Genomic DNA, 24,649 nt, shown 5'->3' with positions numbered 1-24,649 from the left:
AAATCCGGAGATTGAACTGTCGGATGAAGCTTTCGCGGAACCCAGGCATTTTACCGTTGTCTTATCTGCTCTACATTAACGAGCTATCCGGTGTGCACAACAACAACGAGCCGATAAATGCCTACGAATTATCCAATCAAACAGGCATTATTTTTTCACTAAATACGTAAGCTTTAAGTAGACAGGAGTTTCCGCGCTGGGGGGAGATGTCACTTGACTTTGTGGGCTCAGCGGCTGATAGCAGCGGGTGTCTGTGGGTATTGGGGAAGGATCCAGAAAAAGTCAATTCTGATCGAAATCGAATTGACGCGTTAGATGTATGAGTATGCTTATTCATGAAGACGCTTATTGAGGCTGTATACAAAAAGAGAAACAAAGCAACACTTTGTGCGTTAATCTTAGATGACAGTTTATCTATCCTACGATCAAAGGCATTGTGATCTATTCCATTATTCATAAAACTCACTGGCATTCTTCACATATCTGTGGCATAATTCATGGTTTGCGCAATCAAACGTTGAAGAAATCAAGAATTTTTTTTGGAGAATATTATCGTGTATTGTAACGCTTGAGTAAATAGTTTTGTAGTGAAAATAGCTCAGGAATATCAAAGACTTACCATTATCAATCATGTCAATCGGACTGAAGGACTAAAATATCATTAGTTGACAAATGGGATATCAACCAGCCATCGGCATTAGCAAAGATAATTTAGATCATGTTTTTACCTTGACAACGTCTACACCATAGTGTTGGTGTAGCCATCTGCCTACACTGCGTTACGGGGGCCTCCGTGGCTCAGTCGGTTAGCGCGCTAGCGCAGCGTAATGACCCAGGAGCCTCTCACCAATGCGGTCGCTGTGAGTTCCTCTCCGGCCTAAAGTGGGAAGGTCTGCCATCAACCACCATAATGCTGGCCGCCGTCGTATAAGTGAAATATTCTTGAGTACGGCGTAAAACACCAATCAAATAAATAAATAAATAAACACTGCGTTACGTGGGAAGGTTTGCCTCTCTGAGTTCAAGTCCTGCTCATGTTGGGTCCCTCTCCGGCCGTACTTGGGAAGGTCTTGCAGCAGCCTAAGAATGGTCGTGGATTTCTCCACCTGCTCTGCCCTGTTTCCCGCCTACCATAATGCTGAATGAGGGTATAAGTGAAATATTCTTGATAACGGCATAAAACACCAGTCAAATAAATAAATAAATCTCTGTAAACACTACAAAGTAGATCCCACTTACAATACATGTTAGTGTAAGCCTTGGGCTAATATTTTGGCTGCTTGTGATGGAATTTACATTTCGTTAACAAATAATAACCTATGTTATCGTGTAGGTTTCACAACTTTTTTCATTTATATGCATTTTGTGTTTAAAATGAGTGTGAAGTTCGCAAAAAGGCCTTTTGACACCTTCATGGCTGGGTTGCAGATGTATGTCTTTAGTTCGGTGTTCTTTAAGTGTTCGTGTACAAATAATCAGAAAGTTGTTTTTTATAGTTAGGATTGAAGTTTATTAGGTTTGAAAAGTACATAATCAGAAAGGATGTTTATTAACTGATAATCTAACAGCACTTCAGTGCATTAAGGTTCTTTTCGGGGCTTCAAATGTTTTCTCTCCTAAGTGGCACAGCGGGTCCTCCGTGGACGAGAGGTTAGCGCGTCAGCGCGGCACAATTGCCCAGGGGCCTCCCACCAATGCGGTCGCTGTGAGTCAAAGTCCAGCTGATGCTGGCATCCTCTCTGGCTATACGTGGAAAGGTCTGTCTGCAACATGCGGATTGTCGTAGAGTTCCCCCGGGCTTTGTCCGGTTTCCAGCCACCATAATGCTCGCCGCCGAAGTATAAGTAAAATATTAAGTGAGTACGGCGTAAAAAACACCAACCAAATAAATAAATAAACCAACCAAAGTGGCACAGTAGAGAGTCGAACCAGTGCTGTACCGAATGACAAAGCGTCGATCCGCAGTGTACCGCAGCGTACGAGTATTACCGAAGTCGGGAAAACCTGCAATCAAACCCGTGTCGGGACATCCCAAAGACTTGGTACTTGTTCCTGCGTGGCTTGGACCTCAGCACGGAAAGGTTATAAAGCAAGGAAATAGGACTGGTTGGCCCGAGTGTCAGAAAAGTGTGGGTGTGGAGGCAGCACTTTGTCAGGATGGACTTGCCCTGCAACACTTAAGAGGGCGTAGTACATGCACGCACAACAGATGACTGTTGTTAAATATGACATATACATGTATACCAGTATTAACTGAACTGTGCTAAATTGCAGTCTCTGTTGGTCCTCAGATCAAGTCTGTAGTGTACATCAACGTGCGAGGTACTGCACTGCGCTGAATTGCACAGTCTCCACAGTTCTAGACTCTATTGTACATCAGCGTGTGAGTATATATTGCACCGTACTGAATAGCACATTCTCTGTTGGTCCACAGATCCAGACTCTATGGTACGTCAGCATTCGAGTACTGCACTGTGCTGAATTGCACAGTCTCAGTTGGTCCTCAGATCCAGACTGTATTGTATACCAGCGTGCGAGTACTGAACTGTGTGGAATTGCACAGTCTTTGTTGAGTCTTTTGTCCAGACTGTATTCTGCACCAGTGTATGAGTACTGCACTGTACTGAATTGCACAGTCTCAGTTGGTCCTCAGATCCAGACTGTATTGTACATCAGCGTGCGAGTACTGAACTGTATGGAATTGCACGGTCTGTGTTGAGTCTTTTGTCCAGACTGTATTCTGCACCAGTGTGTGAGTACTGCACTGTGCTGAATTGCACAGTCTCAGTTGGTCCTCAGATCCAGACTGTATTGTATATCAGCGTGCGAGTACTGAACTGTATGGAATTGCACAGTCTGTGTTGAGTCTTTTGTCCAGACTGTATTCTGCACCAGTGTGTGAGTACTGCACTGTGCTGAATTGCACAGTCTCAGTTGGTCCACAGATCCAGACTGTATTGTATACCAGCGTGCGGAGTACTGAACTGTGTGGAATTGCACACTCTTTGTTGAGTCTTTTGTCCAGACTGTATTCTGCACCAGTGTATGAGTACTGCACTGTGCTGAATTGCACAGTCTCAGTTGGTCCGCAGATCCAGACTGTATTGTATACCAGCGTGCGAGTACTGAACTGTGTGAATTGCACAGTCTGTGTTGAGTCTTTTGTCCAGACTGTATTCTGCACCAGTGTATGAGTACTGCACTGTACTGAATTGCACAGTCTCAGTTGGTCCTCAGATCCAGACTGTATTGTACATCAGCGTGCGAGTACTGAACTGTGTGGAATTGCACAGTTTTTGTTGAGTCCTTTTGTCCAGACTGTATTCTGCACCAGTGTATGAGTACTGCACTGTGGCGTGAATTGCACAGTCTCAGTTGGTCCTCAGATCCAGACTGTATTGTACATCAGCGTGCGAGTACTGAACTGTGTGGAATTGCACAGTCTTTGTTGAGTCTTTTGTCCGGACTGTATTCTGCACCAGTGTATGAGTACTGCACTGTGCTGAATTGCACAGTCTCAGTTGGTCCTCAGATCCAGACTGTATTGTACATCAGCGTGCGAGTACTGAACTGTGTGGAATTGCACAGTCTTTGTTGAGTCTTTTGTCCGGACTGTATTCTGCACCAGTGTATGAGTACTGGCACTGTGCTGAATTGCACAGTCTCAGTTGGTCCTCAGATCCAGACTGTATTGTATATCAGCGCGCGAGTACTGAACTGTGTGGAATTGCACGGTCCTGTGTTGAGTCTTTTGTCCAGACTGTATTCTGCACCAGTGTATGAGTACTGCACTGTGCTGAATTGCGCAGTCTCAGTTGTAACTTCCCTAACTTGACCTGTATTTTTAGTGTCACTGATTGGTACACAAAATCGCATTGCGCTTCACCCCATTGTATTGTATCTGAGTGGGCTATGCTGATTCTGAACTCCATTCTACTGACTCTGATACATATTATCCGATGTACATTGTTCGGTACAACCGGATACTTCTTCTTGAATCGTCGGAAATACATGACATTCTACTAATTAAGGTCCAGCCTTACAGTCACACTAAAAAGACATTTATGATAAGAACTGTTACGAAATAGATTCGAAGGTATTGGAACTACATAGCAACTGTACATCGATCCGTTTTGATAACCGGCAAGCAATTGTGCTGATCCCAGATACGCGTGTGCCATGCGCTCTAATTGCAGGGGTGTTCAGCATGTGCGATTTGGTCAAGAACTAGTATGCATGCATTGGGAGACTTGATTTGGTGTGGTGACTGGTGTCTTCGTCATGGTTTATCAGTGAGGGAGCACCACAAATATGCCATAACTGGTTAGGTCTAATGCAAAGAGACACTGTCGTTGGAGAACCAAAATTTTGTTGAATGTGACGTTGCCCCTGAACTAAACAAATCAATGCACGATGTACGTTTTAAACGTTGTACAGATTGTAGCCTCCGAGCACGATTATAGAATTTCTAAGAGACGGTGGTATAAATATTCTAAAGCGGTGGTATGTATCAACTTGGCAAGGTTACGTCTCTATTGCCTTGAATGCGAAACAAATCCGTATAGGATTTAGTCCGACTGTTACTAAATGAAAGCCCCTGAAATGAAAGTTGGCTGAATAATGTTCTCGACTAAAAGAAAAGGGATTTACTTCTTGTCATACCAATGCTAGTTGCCAGTTGTCTATTTGGAAAGGTTCAGCACTAAAAGGCAATAGAGTTCATTGACCAGAAACAGCCCTTGACCTTCGCCAAATACTGGAAAAATAGTGGAATTTCTCAGGAATAATCAGAAATAAAGAAGCAACCGCGAAAGATTGGAAACATCACGAAGCAGATGACCAGTGCGAGGGTCAATCTCGTGTAGTTAAACCGCTTCTCAATAAACGCTAGAAAATGGAAGAAAACAGTTAGTAAGGCAGATCCCCATGATAACTGTTGCATGCATTGTCCCCAAAGTTGTCACAAACAATGTGCCATTTTACCCCCATCCAAATTTCTTCATAAGTTTCTTTCCGCCACGCGGCAGTCACGCGCAAGGTCAGGACACCAGCAGACGACACCTCCACATCCGGCGAACGTGCCGAAAATTACGGCCATTTTGGGAAACTTTGTCAACATGCCGCTGATGGCTTCGACAAATATATTTGTGTTGTTTAAACAAGTCTTTCGGTGCTTAGAACAAAAACCAACGTTCCCAGCCAGAGGTCCTCAATTACCGGTGGCCATAATCAAGCGACGGGGAAAATCACTTCTTACACTCTGGAAAATGAAGGAATTATTTGCATTTGGTGTTTTCCTGCTACTTTTGATATCAGGTGGATTAATGACTCTAAAACAAAGCCTAGAAGAAGATGTCTGTTCAAATTCTGTGTGTGACGCCATATTGAAAGAGGTTAATCTTGAGTATATTTAGTTTGGCTCGCTGGGCTAAGCACTCGTATAACAGCCTACTCGGGCGTTCTTTTAAACACAACTCATTTAAACTCATAGCGATGTTACTTATGCTCACTGCATCAAAGACCGGGGTGTCTTTGATTTCGATTGTTACTAAAGTAACAGAGTTCATGGACCAGAGGTCAGTAGGTCTATTCTACATCTCGATGATTCTTGTTTGAAAACACATTCTTAGCTGCCACATCCAGATCTGCTTATTTTCAACCTGAAACAGTGCAATAGATTACACAATGAAGTACGAATACGATACATATACTGTTAAGTGGAGTGAAAAATATTGACCTTTAGAAGTGAGAAATTTAAATCCAAGTGTCATGCTATTCAAATATTATTATACAGTATTTGGCATGTTTTTGACATTGCTTGAATAACTACTGAATATTAAGGAAAAAACATGAATGGCAAAGATCAATGTCCTTTAGGAACGAAAATCAAAGAGTTGAAAACAACTCATATTTTTAACAGTGTGAAAAAAATTTCAACAAGCCAACGTCGCTTTATATTATTCTAAAGTTTGCAGGTGGTGACCTCCCCCCCCTCCAACCACCAAATTCACCAACCCCTCACCCCACCCCCTCCCACTTGCCTCTGGCCACGGATTGACTCCTTCATTTATTCAGTTTTGAATTTTGTGGTTATTCTTCTGTCTTTTCCTTTCAAGGTCATGTGTATGCGGAAGACAAGATCTCATGCGACAACGTACAAGACGGCCTGTACATTAAAAGTTGTCGAGAGTTTTACAGATGTGACAATGAAACCTACCGTCATCTTCCATGCCCGCTCGATCTAGTCGTCAATAAACAAATCATGGTCTGTGATTAGTGAGTATAGCTTACATATTTTTAACAAATGGTGTTCCGTGAATAGAACGAAACATCATTATGTGGTTAATATCAGTAACAGACTTGCATTATTTCTGGTATGTAAATATAAAAAATTATTATCATAAAGACACAGAGCACAGAGAGTAAGACCAGAGCAGCGACGATCGTGTGATATCTGACAAATGGACACACCTAACCGGTGAAATATGGCCTCATGTTAATTTACCTCAGTTAGGTTCTATTCGAACGCTTCATGTAAGTGCATAAATAGCAGAAAGTTACACGTCCCTATAGCACTATGGCTTAAGCAGAATCAGGTAAAGAAAAATGCATTTTACCGGAGGTCACTTGTCTAGGATGCCTAAAATTCTGTCTTGCCTATGACATCAACATACACTCATTAAAACTGCCATACACATCTATCAGTTAGTTTTTTTAAGATTCAAATATGATTATCATTATCATTATATGATCATTGCGTGTGATTATCATTATGTGAGAAACTAGGTTTGTGATCGTTAAGTATGATTATCCTTAGATTAGAAACTAGGTTTGTGATCGTTAAGTATGATTATCATTATGTGAGAAACTAGGTTTGTGATCGTTAAGTATGATTATCCTTAGATGAGAAACTAGGTTTGTGATCGTTAAGTATGATTATCATTATGTGAGAAACTAGGTTTGTGATCGTTAAGTATGATTATCATTATGTGAGAAACTAGGTTTGTGATCGTTAAGTATGATTATCATTATGTGAGAAATTAGGTTTGTGATTGTTAAGTATGATTATCCTTAGATGAGAAACTAGGTTTGTGATCGTTAAGTATGATTATCATCATGTGAGAAACTAGGTTTGTAATCGTTAAGTATGATTATCCTTAGATGAGAAACCAGGTTTGTGATCGTTAAGTATGATTATCATTATGTGAGAAATTAGGTTTGTGATCGTTAAGTATGATTATCATTATGTGAGAAACTAGGTTTGTGATCGTTAAGTATGATTATCCTTAGATGAGAAACTAGGTTTGTGATCGTTAAGTATGATTATCATTATGTGAGAAACTAGGTTTGTGATCGTTAAGTATGATTATCATTATGTGAGAAACTAGGTTTGTGATCGTTAAGTATGATTATCATTATGTGAGAAATTAGGTTTGTGATTGTTAAGTATGATTATCCTTAGATGAGAAACTAGGTTTGTGATCGTTAAGTATGATTATCATCATGTGAGAAACTAGGTTTGTAATCGTTAAGTATGATTATCCTTAGATGAGAAACCAGGTTTGTGATCGTTAAGTATGATTATCATTATGTGAGAAATTAGGTTCGTGATCGTTAAGTATGATTATCATTATGTGAGAAACTAGGTTTGTGATTGTTAAGTATGATTATCCTTAGATGAGAAACTAGGTTTTGTGATCGTTTAGTATGATTATCCTTAGATGAGAAACTAGGTTTGTGATCGTTAAGTATGATTATCATTATATGAGAAACTAGGTTTGTGATCGTTAAGTATGATTATCCTTAGATGAGAAACTAATGAGAAACATTATGTGAGAGACTAGGTTTTGTGATTATATGATATATGATATATATTATAGATAATATGATTATCTTTGTCTGAGAAACTAGATTTGTGAACGTTAAGTATGATTATCATTATATGAGAAACTAGGTTTGTGATTATATGATATATGATATATATTATAGATAATATGATTATCTTTGTATGAGAAACTAGATTTGCGATCGTCAAATATGATTATCATTATCATTATATGACCATTGAGTGTGATTATCATTATAATAGAAACTAGGTTTTGTGATCATTAAGTATGATTATCATTATATGAGAAGCTGGGTTTGTGATCGTCAGGTATGATTATCCATATATAAGAAACTAGATTTGTGATCGTTATGTGAGCTTGTCGTTATATGAGAAACTAGGTTTGTGATTATATGATGTGTATTATAGATAATATGATTACCTTTGCATGAGAAACTAGATTTGTGATCGTTAAGTATGATAATCATTATCTGAGAAACTAGATTTGTGATGGTTAGGTTTTGTGATCGTTAAGTACTATTGCCTTTAGATGAGAAACTAGGTTTCATCGTAAGTACGATGGTCCTTACATGAGAAACTATATTTGTGATCATTACAGGTGAAGAAAACATAGAAATGACATAAAGTTCAGATGAAAGAGTTATTCTTAAATGTGGTCTTTTCGGATTTTCCCTTGAGGAGCAAAAGACACTTGAAAATAATTTTTGCATGGTTGTCTGTTGGGACCACCTTTTGGTATTTATAGTCTTTGTTTAATAATGTCATAAATGAGGATGCAACAAAGGTTTAATAAATATTTTTGCACCAAAATTTGTTCTTTTCAGCTGACACACGTATTACCCCTTAATTTGGATCATATTTATATTTTTAAATATGTTCATAAATAAATTCAAATATGTTCAATATGTTCAAAAATATTTTCAAATACCCTTTTCTCTGCAAAAAAAAATCCAAAAAAATATTAAAGACCATATTTGCAAATAAGTTTAGACGCTCTTTTATCTGATTTTGGCATCGTTTTTATGTTTTCTTCTCCTTTAAGTATGATTATCATTATATGAGAAACTAGGTTTGCTATCATTAATTATGAATATCTTTATATGAGAAACTAGGTTTTTGTAATTGTTAAGTATGATTATCATTATATGAGAAACTAGGTTTGCGATCGTTAATTATGTTTTATCCTTATATGAGAAACTAGGTGTTGTGATCGTTAAGTATGATTATCATTATATGAGATACTAGATTTGTGATCGTTATGTCAGCTTGTCATTATATGAGAAACTAGGTTTGCGATCGTTAATTTTGATTATCATTATATTAGAAACTAGGTTTGCGATCGTTAATTATGATTATCCTTATATGAGAAACTAGGTTTTGTGATCGTTAAGTATGATTATCATTATATGAGAAACTAGGTTTGCGATCGTTAATTATGATTATCCTTATGTGAGAAACTAGGTTTTTGGTCGTTTAGTATGATTATCCTTATATGAGAAACTAGGTTTGTGATCGTTAAGTATGATTATCATTATATGAGAAACTAGGTTTGCGATCGTTAATTATGATTATCCTTATGTGAGAAACTAGGTTTTTGGTCGTTTAGTATGATTATCATTATATGAGATACTAGGTGTTGTGATCGTTAATTATGATTCTCATTATATGAGAAACTAGGTTTTGTGATCGTTAAGAACGATTATTCTTAAATGAGAACTAGGTTTTGTGATCGTTTAGTAAGATTGCCCTTACATGAAGAATTAGGTGTTGTGATCGTGAAGTGCGATTGTCCTTATACGAGAAACTAGGTTTTGTGAGGGTTAAGTATGATTATCCTTATTATGAGAAACTAGGTTTTCTGATTGTTATGTACGATTATCTTATATGAGAAACTAGATTTGTGATGGGTTAGGTTTTGTGATCGTTAAGTACGGGTATCCTTACATGAGAAACTAGGTGTTGTGATTGTTCAGTACAATTATCCTTACATGAGAAACTAGGTTTTATGATCGTTAAGTACAATCGTCTTTACATGAAAACTAGGATTGTGATGGTTAGGTACGATTGTCCTTACATGAGACACTAGGTTTTATGATCGTTCAGTACGATTCTCCTTACATGAGAAACCAGGTTTTGTGATCGTCAAGTGCGATTATTCTGGAAATTAGTTTTTGTGTTCTTTAAGTACGATTATCCTTACATAAGAAACTAGGTTTGTGATCGTTAAGAATGATTATCCCTATATGAGAAACTAGGTTTTTTGATTGGTAAGTATGATTAGCATTACACGAGAAACTAGGTTTTGTGACCGTTAAGAAAGATTATATGAGAAACGCTAGGTCGTTAGGTATGGTTAATTTCATGAAATAGGCTATGCTTGTTATAGATAAGTATGACCATTATTATGCAAAAATCTACATGTACGGTTTGCATTAGTAAGTATGAATTTTTGGTTACAAAGATTTTAGTATAAAGTAGAATGATTGTCCAGAAACAATGAACACTTTAACTCGACGTGGCTGTGTAGTTCCTGAGAGCTGATAATGGTATATTGTGAAATATTATACCATTTTTTTAATTGTTGCTGCTTGAAGTGAAATCTTAACATATTGTCACCTTGATAACAACCAAGGGTATGGGTAGCACGGGGGAAAGCTTTCTGTCATGCCCAGATCATAGAAAAATTCGAATATATTTTAACTGGAAGTCAAGTAAAGCACAGAATTGTCCATTCAGTTCCCAGTAATTTTCAGTTCGTAGGCAAATCTTGGACGCAATTCAAAGGCGCGTAACACATGGTCATTGAACCAGCGAGGATCCATCAAATTTAAGACAAAATCCAGGTTAGGGTATCACAGGCTTCAAAGCCGTATCTAAGACTTTACATTACAAATTACACCCATAAGCTTAAACCGTCCGGTGTCAGATTCTACAAAAGTTAGACAATCGGAACAGCAAACATCAGTTGCTGAGTGCAGTCCGATCATCCTTCACAAAACACAGTGTGGTATAAACAGCTGTTAAACCTGTTGTGTAAGCTATAAACGTGTGTAACTGTTATGGAATATGCCTATATGTAGAAGTGTCTTATATAGAAGAGGAAGACAGGCTGATTCTTGTCCATGACACGTGACAGCAACAGCTAATTGTTTTCGCAGCTCTGAGATATGTGAAATGTCTCGTGATTTCACGTCACACTTGAGATTCTTGGCGGAGATGCGAGTCCCGTGGAACTGGGTGCTGTCCAAGGTGGCATTAACTAAGGTTTCTGGGAAGATTTGCTCATAAACTATCTTCTAGCTCATATCGACTGAGTTTTAATATAACTCCTACACTCCTTGAACCTTGTGAAATCTCTAACGGTATCCGTTGACCAGCTTGATACGCTGGTTTATCCATTTAACCTTTGATTCGGAGAGGGAATTTGCCATAAACCCTTGCAAGATAAAATACGACAGATTTTGTCCTGACACCATAAGAACAGTGGGATATTTACCGACGCAAACCGTGTCGATTTGTAAAATTTGTTGGGCATAAGAACAGCCACGTGGAGGGTGAAATTCAATAAATATATTTGTTTTTTTCGTTGATGCTTTAATGTTAATCGCTGGACGTGGATATAGGCGTTCAGAAATTGGCACCGATACAGAGTAACACATGTATGTATGGCTGTGCACAAACCATGCATGTGTGGCCAAAACGTGCATTGGTTTCTTGTATAGCTTATTCAACGTCCATCAGGAATATGTGGTTTTGAGTTTAGTAACACCTTTATTTTTGCTCATAGGAGGTGTGTGAGAATACCGGTCACGTAATGCTCCATGCCACCGCAAAGCTCTATGTCCCATTTTGAACGATCTTCACCCATTTTGGGGTTCAGTTTCACTTGTGCTATGCGTCACGTGTATAGAAGGGTCTGTGATATGTTTGGAGTATTAAAGCCATTGTCTCTGGTTGTAAGAAAACTGGAGAGGAAAGGATTATCGCTTAAACTGTCCAGACGGAAAAAAACGACAAAACCTCCAATGAGTAAATAAAAACGAAAAGAAGGGAAATATGGAAATGCAGAAAAGTAAAAGAAAGAAAATAAAAAGAGAAACTTTAGTTCTTACTTGAGTTTCACTGATTATTAAAATTCTGATAACGTTTTATTATTTATTCACATATTTATTTATTTATTTTGCTAGGAAACTCTGTTCACAAGACGTTTCAAATCTTCAGAGGCTTATGGAACCGATATACTCCGTTGGACAGGTACTTGGCAAACCTCATGACCGAAAGCCGCAGTAGAACTAGAGATAACAGGATTCGAACCTGTGATCTCCCTGGTTTGAGACCGATCGGTTCACCTGTGTTAAATCCAAATTGACCGGTACCTGTATACTTTGTCTTTCCAGTCCAGAGAAGGTCCAGCCGCCGTGCGGGAAAGCCCGGAACTGTACGGGGATAGAGGACGGCAGGTATCCGATTCTGGAGAAGAGGTGTCGCTACTACTACACATGTCACCGTGGGGGGTACTACGGGGAGACCAGGTGTCAGCCAGGTGTGTGGATTCATTCATTGATTGGTTGTTGTTTAACGTCCATACTCATCACAAAATCGCTTTCATCCGATAGTGACCAGTTTTATGGATGGAAGAACCGAACAAGTCAGAGTAAACCATCGACTTTTGGCAATTTACAGACGAACTTCCATACGTCAGGTGCATGGATATGTGGTACACAGATGGTAAATACAGGGTGTACCAAATAATGTAGCATACCTGAGCAAGATATCCAGTCATACGTAACAGTGCAATGTTGTACTTCTACGGGTTGTACATATTGCATGTACAGATGTACTGCTGCGTGTTGTTGTATGCATTGCATGTACCATAGTATTGCTACGGGTTGTTGTATATATTGCTTGCAGCGTTGTACTGCTACGTGTTGCTTGTAGCGTTGCAATGCTTCGTGTTATTGTAGGTATTGTTTGTATCGTTGGACTGCTACGTGTTGCTGTAGGCATTGCTTGTAGCGTTGGAGTGCATCGTGTTATTGTAGGTATTGTTTGTATCGTTGGACTGCGCGTGTTGTTGTAGGTATTGCTTGTACCGTTGCACTGCTACGTTTTGTTATATATATGTTGGTTGTACCGTTGTACTGCTACGTGTTGTGTATAGTTGTACCATTTCGTACGACTGCATGTGTTTTTTATATGCATCGTAAAATTGTGTGTACATGAATTTTATACAGGTGTACATATAGGTTGCAGATGGATAGAGGCGTACAACGGTACAAAGAACACGTAACAGCGCAACGACATGCTGGCACAAACTACAATATATAATAGTGCATATGTGTACACATTTGGGTCCATATAGGCATTAAATCACATCCATGATGGGCAGATCTTTGCTCTTGAATTTAAGGAAAACAATCCTAGAAAATGATATAGAAATGTTACGAATGAGAAAAAAACTCAGGTTTAGCCCGCCCCACCTTTGCCTGTATGCTACCACCCCACCCCCCGTTGTCTCTCCCCTACTCCCATCCCAGCAACATGGCGTTCAACAGTTAAATTTTTCCAAATGCGGAATTCATAGCTTTGGAAGCCAATTTCTATTCCATTAACAATCCATGTACGCTGATTCCAAAATCTCGATATCCATGATGCAAAATCTGGGTTTATTGGAAAAATTTATAGAGGTCTCGAAATATTTACCTGTCAGACGATCCCTTGGACAACTTCTGATTTGTGGAATTGTTTTCAAGGCCAGGGATGCAGTACTCACCCCAACCCTACCTCCCCACCCCCTTCTTAGCCACTCATACAGGACGGTCAGTCAATATTTACTCAAAGAAGCAAACATTTTATCAGCCTTAGCCCGCATATTTCCGACCCTGAGCCGGGTTAAGAATGACTTCTGTCCGTCTCTTTGGGGACAGACTGCCCGCAGAAGGGTCCTACACGGTGACGTTTGCACACCACTTCTATCGCCCTAATAAGCCGGCAGATCGTCCTGTTCAGTTGGCACATCAATTCTGGGAATGTCTCGCTTCAAGCTAAGCCTGTCTATGTTACCTAGTTTGTTTACAGAATAATGCTAATTTAAATAAACTAACCTCAATGAAGTCTCCTAGTCGTAATATGACTGAAAAATTGCTAAGTACGACCTTAAACCCCAAGCATAGATAGATACATTTTTACCGTGTACTATGTCAGTACATATATTTATTTATTTGATTGGTGTTTTATGTCGTACTCCTATGTCAATACAGGTTGAGGGCATAAAGCTGTCATGGTACAGCTGCAATCAATGAAATTAGGAATCGTAATACATGCAACAAATTTGTGCAGGATATAGTGTGATTTTAACAACTGTGACAGCTTATGTTGAAGAAAAGTGCTGCAAAAGCTTGTAATTATAATCAACATAGATGTGGGTTTTTTGGTTTTTTTTTTTAAATCCTGCAACGTGCACATTGTGCGCGAATGGTTCCGTCCTCGGGTCACAAGACCCGGGGCGTAATGTCCCCATCCGGCCTCCATACTTATCAAATCAAGATGAGAAGAAATAACTAGCGTTTCCTTTTCTTACTTGTATATCATGTTACGTAATTGCTGCTTTTCAGGTCTGGTGTACAATATCATGAAGGACTCTTGCGATTGGCCGTATCTGACGGAGAAGCCGTGCGGTACGGTGGGTGGAATGGGCACTAAATCCAAGAGTATCCCACCGCGGTGGGAACAAAGAACACAGTCCCCACCTACGGTGCCCGTATGGAAACCCACAGACTGGCCAGAGATCCCTCAACCCCTGCCCCAGCCCACCCGATATGCTCCGGTGAAGCCCGAAGGATTTTAAGCACGTACATACATCGTATGTGTCATTGCCGAGGACAAACGTCCGGCCGCTGAGGACGCTGTGTGTTATATGACGGACATATGTCTCTGTGGCTGCATGACTTTAGAGAGTTTGTACAGATAGGGCAGAATCGGCGAGCTTGGCAAATACACAGGGCGACTGTTTGTTTGTTTGCCCCAGAGATTCTTTCGAGAGATATGTTGCTCCCGGAATAATTCCAGCTGGCTTGATGACGCAGCGTAGTCTGCGGAATGTTCGCAATAAACTGTTAGTTATGACATGGCTATGTCAGTGTATTACAGCGAGGTTCTTCAGTTGTTGAGGCATTCGTGAATCATGAAGTGCCCCTCCGTCACCCCGTCCCCGACAAACGGCCAGTCATAGAGCCTCAGACTTATCCAAGGTACCCAACGACTCCTTAAAAGCCCCCCACCACGCACCAACACCCTCAGCTTCCTCACGCCGCGCTTTTCCACCTCATCACATATATGTCTTACAAACATGATATTTAAGCTAAAACCCAGTTTTCCAACGCCCAGAAAGGTATTAATTCGTTTACCGTGTCATCAAAGCATGTGATCAAGGCATTTTTCACCAGATGTATATATTTGAGTAAAATGAACAAATTTTGTTTCTTATAAATGTGATTTGTATACCATTTGTTTTATTCACGCATAAATACGCATATCATATTATTATTATTATATATATTTCGTCTTATTTAAAAGACACTGGGCCTCCGTGGCCGAGGTGGTTAGTGGTGTAATGGCCCAGGAACCTATCATCAATGCGGTCGCTGTGAGTTCAACCTGCGGATGGTCGTTGGTTTCCCTCCAGCTCTGCCCGGTTTCCTCTCACCTTAATGCTGGCCACCGTCGTATATGTGAAATATTATTTAGTACGGCGTAAACCATCAATCAGATAAATAAGTAAATAAACTATTACATTGCATGTTACTACATTGTTAAGTGACAATTACTGAATCAGTCCCCTGGTTATAGGTGGACATTATATAATAGAACATATTTTGCAAGACGAGTACATTTTGTACACAAAGGGTTGGTGTGATTGTGCTTGTATACGACGTCCTCGCACCTGCCTCATCCTCTTCCCCACCCGATCATATCGCGACAACCTGTTCACATGGATATGGCTATTCGCTTTCTACTTTGTATTAATAGAATTCTGTCTAATATCAAAGGCCGTCGGACTGCAGAATTTTACTATATCACGATATCGCGTCGTTCTGGTCGTGCCAACATCATTTCCCCACTGACACCTTTGCCCCCACTGACACCACTGCTCCCCAAAGACACTACTTCCCTCACCGCCACAATTTCCACCTCGATCACAAACCGTTTGTGTGTGTTAAATAATGAGACATTTATTTATTTAAAATATATATCACTTGTGCTTTACCCTCCATCTAAAATTACATTACTTCAAAGTCGGGTAACCATACCCACCTGAAGTCGGTTCATCTCGCTGGGTCAAATGTACTAAAATTTACTCAAGCGAAGTCGGCTTCGTACATCTATGAATGTATAGCTTATTAGTCCCTACGCATTATCAAACGGTTAACTAAAAGCACGGTATGATGGGGAGAAACCGAGTACATCCCGGGAAAAAAAATGGAGAAAGATTTTGATAAGTGCAGACGTGTCCGGCTGTGTAGTGTGAGACCGGGTGCCTCCCACATGCATCTCGATCTGGCAGGGAAGCACGAGTGTTGTTGTCAAAGGCGGGCTAAAACTGATGAAAAGATCGTCCCTGTACAAAGTTTTGACATTGCAGCTCGCGTGCCTCAACACTCCGAGCCGACAGATCTCGCGCACACGTGAAAAGAGACACACACGTCACGACACGACGGCTTCTTCTTCAAACATGTCCCAACACAAAAGTCAATCTCTAAGCCCCGCTTTGGGCGGCACCGAGAATTCTCGCTGAAATCTCGTCCAGCGCGGTATTTTATATACAAACAGGTAAGGAAATATCTCAAGGGTTAGTACGCTACATTACACTGAAGATAGTTGCAAATCAACGGAGAAATACCTTGAAGCCGGTAATATTTTTAACATATTCGGACAGAATTGAAATGTTAAACGAGGAAGCTTGTCTGCCCAGTCGCATATACGACTGAAACAAGCCCGTGAAATATGCGTCCGGGGAACGGATGTGTATGCCAAGGTCAACAATATCTAAGAGCGGAGACTTGCAGAGATAACGGCTCAGGATAAAAAAACTAGAGTGCTGCGCGTAAACTTCTGGTCAGCCACATGTCTCTCCCTGGAATGAAACTTCCCCACCCTACTAACATATACGGTCTTGTTACTTTTAAAAGTATTGACTACTGACAAAATGAGTACATACGTAAATACAACAATTCAGTGGAGAACGTCATACAAGCAGACTAGTATAAACCAGGTGTTTGCATCATGTCCCCGGAGCTGTGTTGCATGGAGGCAACATTACATTAACGTATCCTGAAAAGTATCAAGAGATGACGACTATCATGTTCTAATGAAGAAATAGATAAATAAATAAACAGATGTAGCTGGGATTTGCAATCGTGGGAGAGTTAATAGTTATTCTAGTTTGATTGATAAACTGTTTTTACCAAATATGATATTTGAGGGGGTAATCGGATACTGTCTTCATCAGATTTTGGTCTAACCTGACAACTGTACACATACAAATACACATCACATCCAAATATTGTTGGTGTCTGTAACCGGATCTGTGCACGGAGTACCATGCACCCGACATAAAATCAGTACAAAGCTATATTTTCTTAGAGGTCAAGGTTTTTCTCAGTTTAGTTCAATAATCGCTAGGATGTTGGTTCAATTCCACCCTTGGACATATGATCTTTGATTTGTGCAACAATTTGGGGTTTCACCGCGCTCTTAACGGCGTTCAGATGATGTTTCATGAAACTGTTTGAAGAACACTTTCCGTTCACGGATATAGCATACATGTTGGAGTCGCTCTATACGTATAGGTTTACTCCGATCACTCCGACCACCGTCAGATCAAAGAAATAAAAAATCACACCTTAAACTCTCGCAAATGTCTACAATTTTTGTGTTGTATTATTTTTACTATTAAATACAGCCTATTGATTTTTAGACAGCCACGTGCCTACTGATGGATTTCTTACACAAAATTTAGTGGGCAGACAATTCAAGACACCGGCTTGACTTTGTAATATGTTAACTGAACGCAACATTGCTTTTTGTGTGTCTAGTTTGAACGCAGGCACCTAATTATAAATATCTGTTCCCTAATTTCTTAACGACAAACCATTGCTCTGATGCTCTATTTGAACCGTACACATTCTACTTAGCAATACCGTGAATTCGGAATAACTACTGGATTGGTGAAGAATTTCACTGGCATTTTGTTTGTTAGGAGTAAGCGATATTTATATGTATAAAAGGTGTTTAACGACTGTTTTTCTTAAACGGCGACGATCATGTTTATAATCATAGCTTAAGGAAACCGGAGCCCCCGGAGAAAATCACCCCTTTGGCTAGCTACCTTATAATCTGCACGAGTAAAAGACGCAGCCGTACCATCGAAAGCTGGAGTTGAACCTGTGACATCATCTGATAAGTTTCGAAAATCCGTTGTATGTATGTATGTATGTATGTATGTATGTATGTATGTATGTATGTATGTATGTATGTATGTATGTATGTACACTTACTAGCACTTAACGACGCTAAACGTGGAACTTCACAATTTTTCAGTCATATGACGATGATGAGTCATTATGTGTGTGTACGTTTGCTCTGTCTTTTTGTGGCAGCGCGAGTCCGCTATCATCACTGGAATATCATGACGAAGACACCAGACATGACACTCGCTGGGGGGAATGTAACTTGGTACTAATTTAACATTTGCATGAACAGCTAGAATGAAACACTACCTGGGGCCGTGCTTACAAACACATTGGTCTGTTTAACGAGGGATTAAAAAGACATAACTCTTTAGTGGACAAGTTACATTTCTATAATAGGAATATAGCATGAACGAATTTGTTGATGTTTTACCAATGAAAAGTGAAGAGAAATAGTAAGAGTGCGACTTTATCTCAGAGCGTAATGAAAGGAACAACCACACAAAGTTTAACTGTCAATCCAAAGGATATACATGGATTGCTTCTTCAGTTTAGAACTTCACTTACAGTAAGATACAGACTTGTAACTTGTAAAATGATGTTTTTGTAAATCCCATTACAGTCATTGTTTCCGTCACACCATTTCATGGCTAAAGACACAGCAGTTTTAGAAAAAATACCATCCGGCCGTGTTTTATTTTGACGCTAAATGATACGGGGAGACGTCAGGAAGGAAATAAAGAATTTTTAAAAACAGCTTTTCTCTGCATGCTGTCTCGTATGGGTTGATTGTTTTCAGGTTCGATATGACCACACCTGCACTTTTCCAACTTATGACCTTTTCACCGAATTCCAACACAAACTAGTACCTGCACGAACTAGGATGTTGGACTCGGGGAAGGTCAGGTATAAATCACTTGGGGCATAGTCGTGTACTTATTTCATTCTAACACTCATATACTGTTTCAAAACACACACAACTCTAATTTACTCCTAGCGTCATATCTTCAAAGGTGCGCTAAAACTTCTCACTGCACACGAGCTTCCCTAACAAAAGCCGACTACGGTTTAATTAATTGGCGTCTCAGTTTCTCTTAGCCAAAAGGAATGCGTAACCCAGATAGAGCAAATACCAGCCTTTATTTAAGAAACCTTGCAGTGGGGGTTTGTTTTTAACTAGGCATTGCTGCTGGCCACTGATACTATGTGGTACCTCTTCGTTCTTGGATATGCGGGTAAGTCCTTTGATATTTATAAAACTTTATAGCGAAAAATAATAATATTAATGTTTGACTGTATTGATAACTGAGTAAGGTTTAGTTTAATTCCTGTATGTTGTCTGTCAGCAACCTGCGGATGGTCGTGGATGTTGACGAGGCTCTGTATGGTTTCCTCCCACCATAATGTTTCAGGGCCGTCGTCATGTAAGTGAAATATTCTTCAGTACGGCGTAAAACACCAATCAAATAAATAAATAAATTCCTGCATGATCAAACATGCATTTCACGAAATTATTGGCGTCTATCGGCGGTTATATTTCACGTATCTTATAATGTATCAGTAAAGAAATATTGACGGATCATATTCTATACACGGTACAGAGCAATTGCACCGACTTAATTCGAAGCAGCCGCCTGACAGTATACAGGGAAATCGCGTTGCTCTTTCCTTCTTGTAATTATGGATAACTATATCCTGAATTACTTCTCAACGCATAGCTGATAAAAAAAAATTGCATTTATATCTATTCGACAAGCTATCTAGTCATTTTACCAATTATAATGGGAAAATCAACGACACAACGTTCTTAAAGCTACACATATTTTTACATTTTATTTCAATGCTTATTTTACGGGGCCGTTTCCACATGGCTGATTGTAAATTTTATTTAAATCATTAATTTCACAATGAAATAGTAGAAAGTGGGAACACCTAGCCTAATATACGTGTAACACTGTTTAAATGTCGTCAGTTAAACTATTTCTCAACATTCTACACACTGTAGGACATTGCTTTCATCGAAATCGCTGTAGTATTCTGTTGCTTGAATATAGTCATTTTAAATTAGCTTGCAATCTAATAATATACAATAATACATCGAACGGTTTCTGTGAAAGTTTTCTCAACGATTTGCTGGATGTTACTAGGCATTGTCATGGCTCAGACGTCGGTGGGGCCAATTGACTGCTCGGATAAAGAGAATGGTTTCACGTTCTGGGGTTGTAAGGCCTTCCATCGCTGTAACCGTGGCCAGCCCGAGTACGTAGAGTGTGGACCGGATGAGGTGTTTGACGAGGACATAGGCGACTGTAACAGGTGAAGCCAGAATTTAACCCAGTTGAAAACATTTGCGCCTCTAAAGTGGAAAGAAATTATTAAGACAAATCAGAAGTGTGACTTTTACATCTCTGCTTAAATCAAAACTAAAATTTAAATTCCTTCAACAGATTATTAATATTTAGTGTTCGCTCAGGGGCATATGTGGATAATGCTCATTTCCTTTTGTTTCATATTTCTTTAAAGTTGAACTATATCATTCGCCATTACCGTCATCAATGCTAAGTAATATCTACGTTGGGACAGAGCAAGCTCTGTGGAACTTTATTCCCGCCAACATACTGTCCTGTATCGGTACATCTATGCATGATGTATATGGTCTACTGGTGAATAAAAAAAATTAATCAATCAATAAGTTAGTTTCAAAGTTAAACTAAATGTTTGTCTCCTGGACATGATATCAGTAGACTTCAGGATCAACACCTGTGGATTCATTTAATTTTGGATATAATAATACTGGTCTTGTCATAGATGTGATGTAAAATTCGTAAAGACTGGAGGTTGACTAGGATTGCTTAGCCGCATCACGAAAAGGTGAAATAATAAAATGTCGAAAAATGGCACTTCGGGACTGTAAATGAATGGATATACATGTATTGAGATGACGTATAATATAAATACATAAGTAAATACATTCATAGATACATATATCGCTTTATGCCAGGCGGGACCAGGTGCGGACTCCGTGCGGAATGGACTTGTGGGATCGGTGTACGGGGGTGACAGGACCGTATTCACGGGGAATCGCAATTAGAGAGTACGAAGAGGAGGTGAACGTGAACAACTTCCGGAGGCGTCTGCGCTGTACATACTTCTACATCTGTTACCAGGGCGTACATTACGGCACTCAGAAGTGCACCGGAGGTAGGCGTTTTTAGCGAGAGACTACACATATAGGCCTGTACGGTGACAAATCAATGTGACAGCGAAATTTTATGGCAGGAGGTAACAAGATGTCCTAGTGTATCACTTGACCTGTTAGAGAAATTTGGCAACTAGTTTAATCTCAATTTCTCTAGCATAGGCGTTTCAAAAAAGAAAAGAAACAAACGAAGAATGGAGAAAATTGAAGAGCTGAATGGTTAACGGTTAAACACCGCGGTTTTGTTGTGTAGGCTGATACTGTTGAATCTAGTTTCGTTCCTAGTCAAATCGCAGTATTCGAAGGATTTGACGAGGCACGAAGTTTCAGCGGTATCGGGCTACACATCAAGCCCCAAGGCGAAGGTGTAGTAGTTTATTCTATCCCTAAAATTGAAGAAAGTGTAGCAAAAACTTCATATTTCATGCTGCCATTCCGTTTTACTCTCTCCATAGAGGGCATGCGCTTTTATACCAATCAACCAATATTATCAACCAATCTTAGGCCACTGCAGTTGATCTATATACGTCAAAGCTGCGTATGTATGACATTGTGTCGTATTGTTGCGTGACGTAGGAATGTAAAAGTTTACTTTACATGCATTATAACGTCATACCGCTGAGTTCAGATTGGAACGTCTTGAAACAAATGTTTCTTTTTCAACGCCATGGCGTAAAATATAGAAAATGTAAAAACAAAAGCCATATCTATAAACTGTGCAAAAGAACACTTTTATCACTGAAAAAAAATTAAATACATCAGGAAGCAAATTTTACAAGTGAATAAACTCAAGTTCTTCTGTTTGTAGACATAAACAGCATGAAAGGATATTACTCGGGGAGGTACGCGTACCAGCCGGTGTGTTGCATGACACACTCGATGTTGTTTGAATGGTCATCTCTATTTAATATTTATATTTCCACACGGCCCGCAACTGACAGCGGGGTAGAATTGTAAACTTATGAAGTACCTGAAGGGAAAAATGTCACGGTGAGATAAGTGATCGGTAAATTAATGTCAACAAGGTTGTGAAGTATTCTGACAGGTCATATGGTACAACAGGACCGTGTTTACCGTTAACCACAAAGTAGTTCGAACTCGCACCTCTCCTGTTGTATTTTTTTTGCAGGGTCGATGAAATCCTAACTCTGGCCCATTACATCTGGCCATTACATCAGACAATGTTTATACTGCTGCCTCACTGGAAGATCTTGCGGAGGACACATTACCTTACACCGATAATATGCGTTTAAGTAATCATTCTAGCATGAATAATGAAGCAAACACACAACCGTCCGTTGTTAACTTCTTTTGAATTGATGAAGGTAAATGGCACTTTAAATAAAACAAGTGCAACGTCTTACAAGATATTAAAATTGGGAATTTTACAGAAAGGAAAATTACAAATTATACCGATACTAATTAGGACGAACCTCCGGGAAAGCCTCAACAAAGAAACGTTTGTGCAGAATATACACCACCGATTCCAACTGGCTGACCTTATTCATTCAACGGGCCCCCGTGGCTCAGGTGGTGAGCATGCTAGCACCTCGCAATGACCAAGGAGCCTCTCACCTGTGCAGTCGCTGTGAGTTCAAGTCCAGCTCAAGCTGGTTTCCTTTACGGCCGTTTGTGGGAAGGTCTTCCAGCAACTTCCGGATGGTCGTTGGTTTCCACCAGCTTATGCCTGGTCTCCTCGTCGTATAAGTGAAATATTCTTGAGAACGACGTGAAACATCTATCAAATAAATAAACATTCAAAAGTTTGAAAAAAAAATTTGAAAGTATTCATTCAAATGCACAGACGGTGGTTACTGCGGCACAAATGTGAGGTTTCATGACGTGATATGTTTACACTGATCCACTGATATGACATTTAACTGGTATTTTTTACTTCGATGTACAGGTATAACATTTGACGATATTTATACTTAGCTGCCCAGCTATGGCATTTGACAATATGTTTGCTTTGGTGTACAGGTAACGTGTTTGACGATAGGCAGCAGTTCTGCGCAGACCCACTATCTGTCCAGGGGGAGTGTGGGTTGTCACAGGGACCACAAGTCCGAGGATAACAGAGGGTAAGGACCCTTCCCTCCTACAGACACAAAAGGCACATAAGTATATCACGTACTGTCCATGTGGACGATGGGTTACAAAGGTAGGGCTCACGGCTAAGGAAGAGCTGTTTGTTTGAGTATTTTAGCCACGATTTGAAAGTCATTATTGAGTAATTGAACTAACTTGAAGACCAGTGTTGTTGTGTTCAAAGATAGAATGTTTTCTGAGATGGAATAATCTGTTGTTTTAAAAAAGGCAAAACAGAAATGTTTTAGAAGAGATACAAGGGACGGACTTAGTCGGTACTGTTTGTACCTTATATATTTTTATACAGGCAGGCTGCCTGGTCACAAACTGCTATATATGCACGCACGCCGTATGCATGCCAACTTCACATACGACAAAAAGATAACCATTCGCTTGATGTTTTTTTTTTTTTTTCTCAACGCATGGATCAAGATGTGTTGTAAAACTATAGGTAACTTAGTTCAAATCTGCTCCCTGTGTAAATGTTTTATGATATCATGTTAATATATTGGTAGTTAATTAACCGTTTTATTTGGCATAGTAGAGATCAACATTTACGAAAGGCTATAAACGGTCTGCACATTTAACCTTGTCAACACTAGAACGTCACTAGAAACAATATCCGCTCTACTTAAAGCTGATGTAGTTTACATTTAAAATAAACCTTGAATTCAGGTTTGTGGGCTTTCGGCGTATTTTGTTATTCTGTATGTTATCTTTCCTGTTTGGCACTTCCTTGTTGACCCTGTAAACCTCGAATCGATTGGTGTTAATGAACAAGTCAACACCGACGTTTTTGTTGTTGTTGTTGGGATGTAGTCAGGCGCCAGATTTCATGGACAGTAGGCGATGAGCTTGGGTTTGTTCATAGACTCACAGATAACGACAAACCTCCGGTACAGCGCCGCATGTAATACCATTGCGGAAAGCTAAGTAACTTCAGGGGCTTATTGGGAGGCAAGACCAAACCTCAACAACATGGATTAAGCTACTGCGATCTTAAAACGATAGGAGAAATGTGGTGAGTTATCTGGACAATAGCTGCAG

General features: G+C 39.6%; 1 protein-coding gene across 1 annotated transcript; it reads left to right on the top strand.

Annotated features, from left to right (window-relative positions):
• Positions 1–20,470: 20,470 nt before the first annotated feature.
• On the top strand, positions 20,471–23,980 carry LOC135477120 (uncharacterized). The gene is made up of 3 exons (XM_064757275.1): positions 20,471–20,631; positions 21,317–21,516; positions 23,495–23,980. Exons 1-3 carry the CDS (start codon positions 20,471–20,473, stop codon positions 23,587–23,589), a joined length of 456 nt encoding a protein of 151 aa, XP_064613345.1. The 3' UTR covers positions 23,590–23,980.
• Positions 23,981–24,649: the final 669 nt, after the last annotated feature.

The sequence above is a fragment of the Liolophura sinensis genome, chromosome 10, assembly GCF_032854445.1.
Source record: "Liolophura sinensis isolate JHLJ2023 chromosome 10, CUHK_Ljap_v2, whole genome shotgun sequence".
NCBI lineage: Eukaryota > Metazoa > Mollusca > Polyplacophora > Chitonida > Chitonidae > Liolophura > Liolophura sinensis.
This window is presented reverse-complemented; position numbering and strand designations above follow the sequence as displayed.

Bases quoted from the DNA above. Each gene is read 5' to 3' on its own strand.
- LOC135477120 (XM_064757275.1), top strand. From the start codon at position 20,471: ATGGCTCAGACGTCGGTGGGGCCAATTGACTGCTCGGATAAAGAGAAT. The intron at 20,632-21,316 runs GTGAAGCCAGAA...GCTTTATGCCAG, and splicing joins GACATAGGCGACTGTAACAG to GCGGGACCAGGTGCGGACTC. The intron at 21,517-23,494 runs GTAGGCGTTTTT...TTTGGTGTACAG, and splicing joins CACTCAGAAGTGCACCGGAG to GTAACGTGTTTGACGATAGG.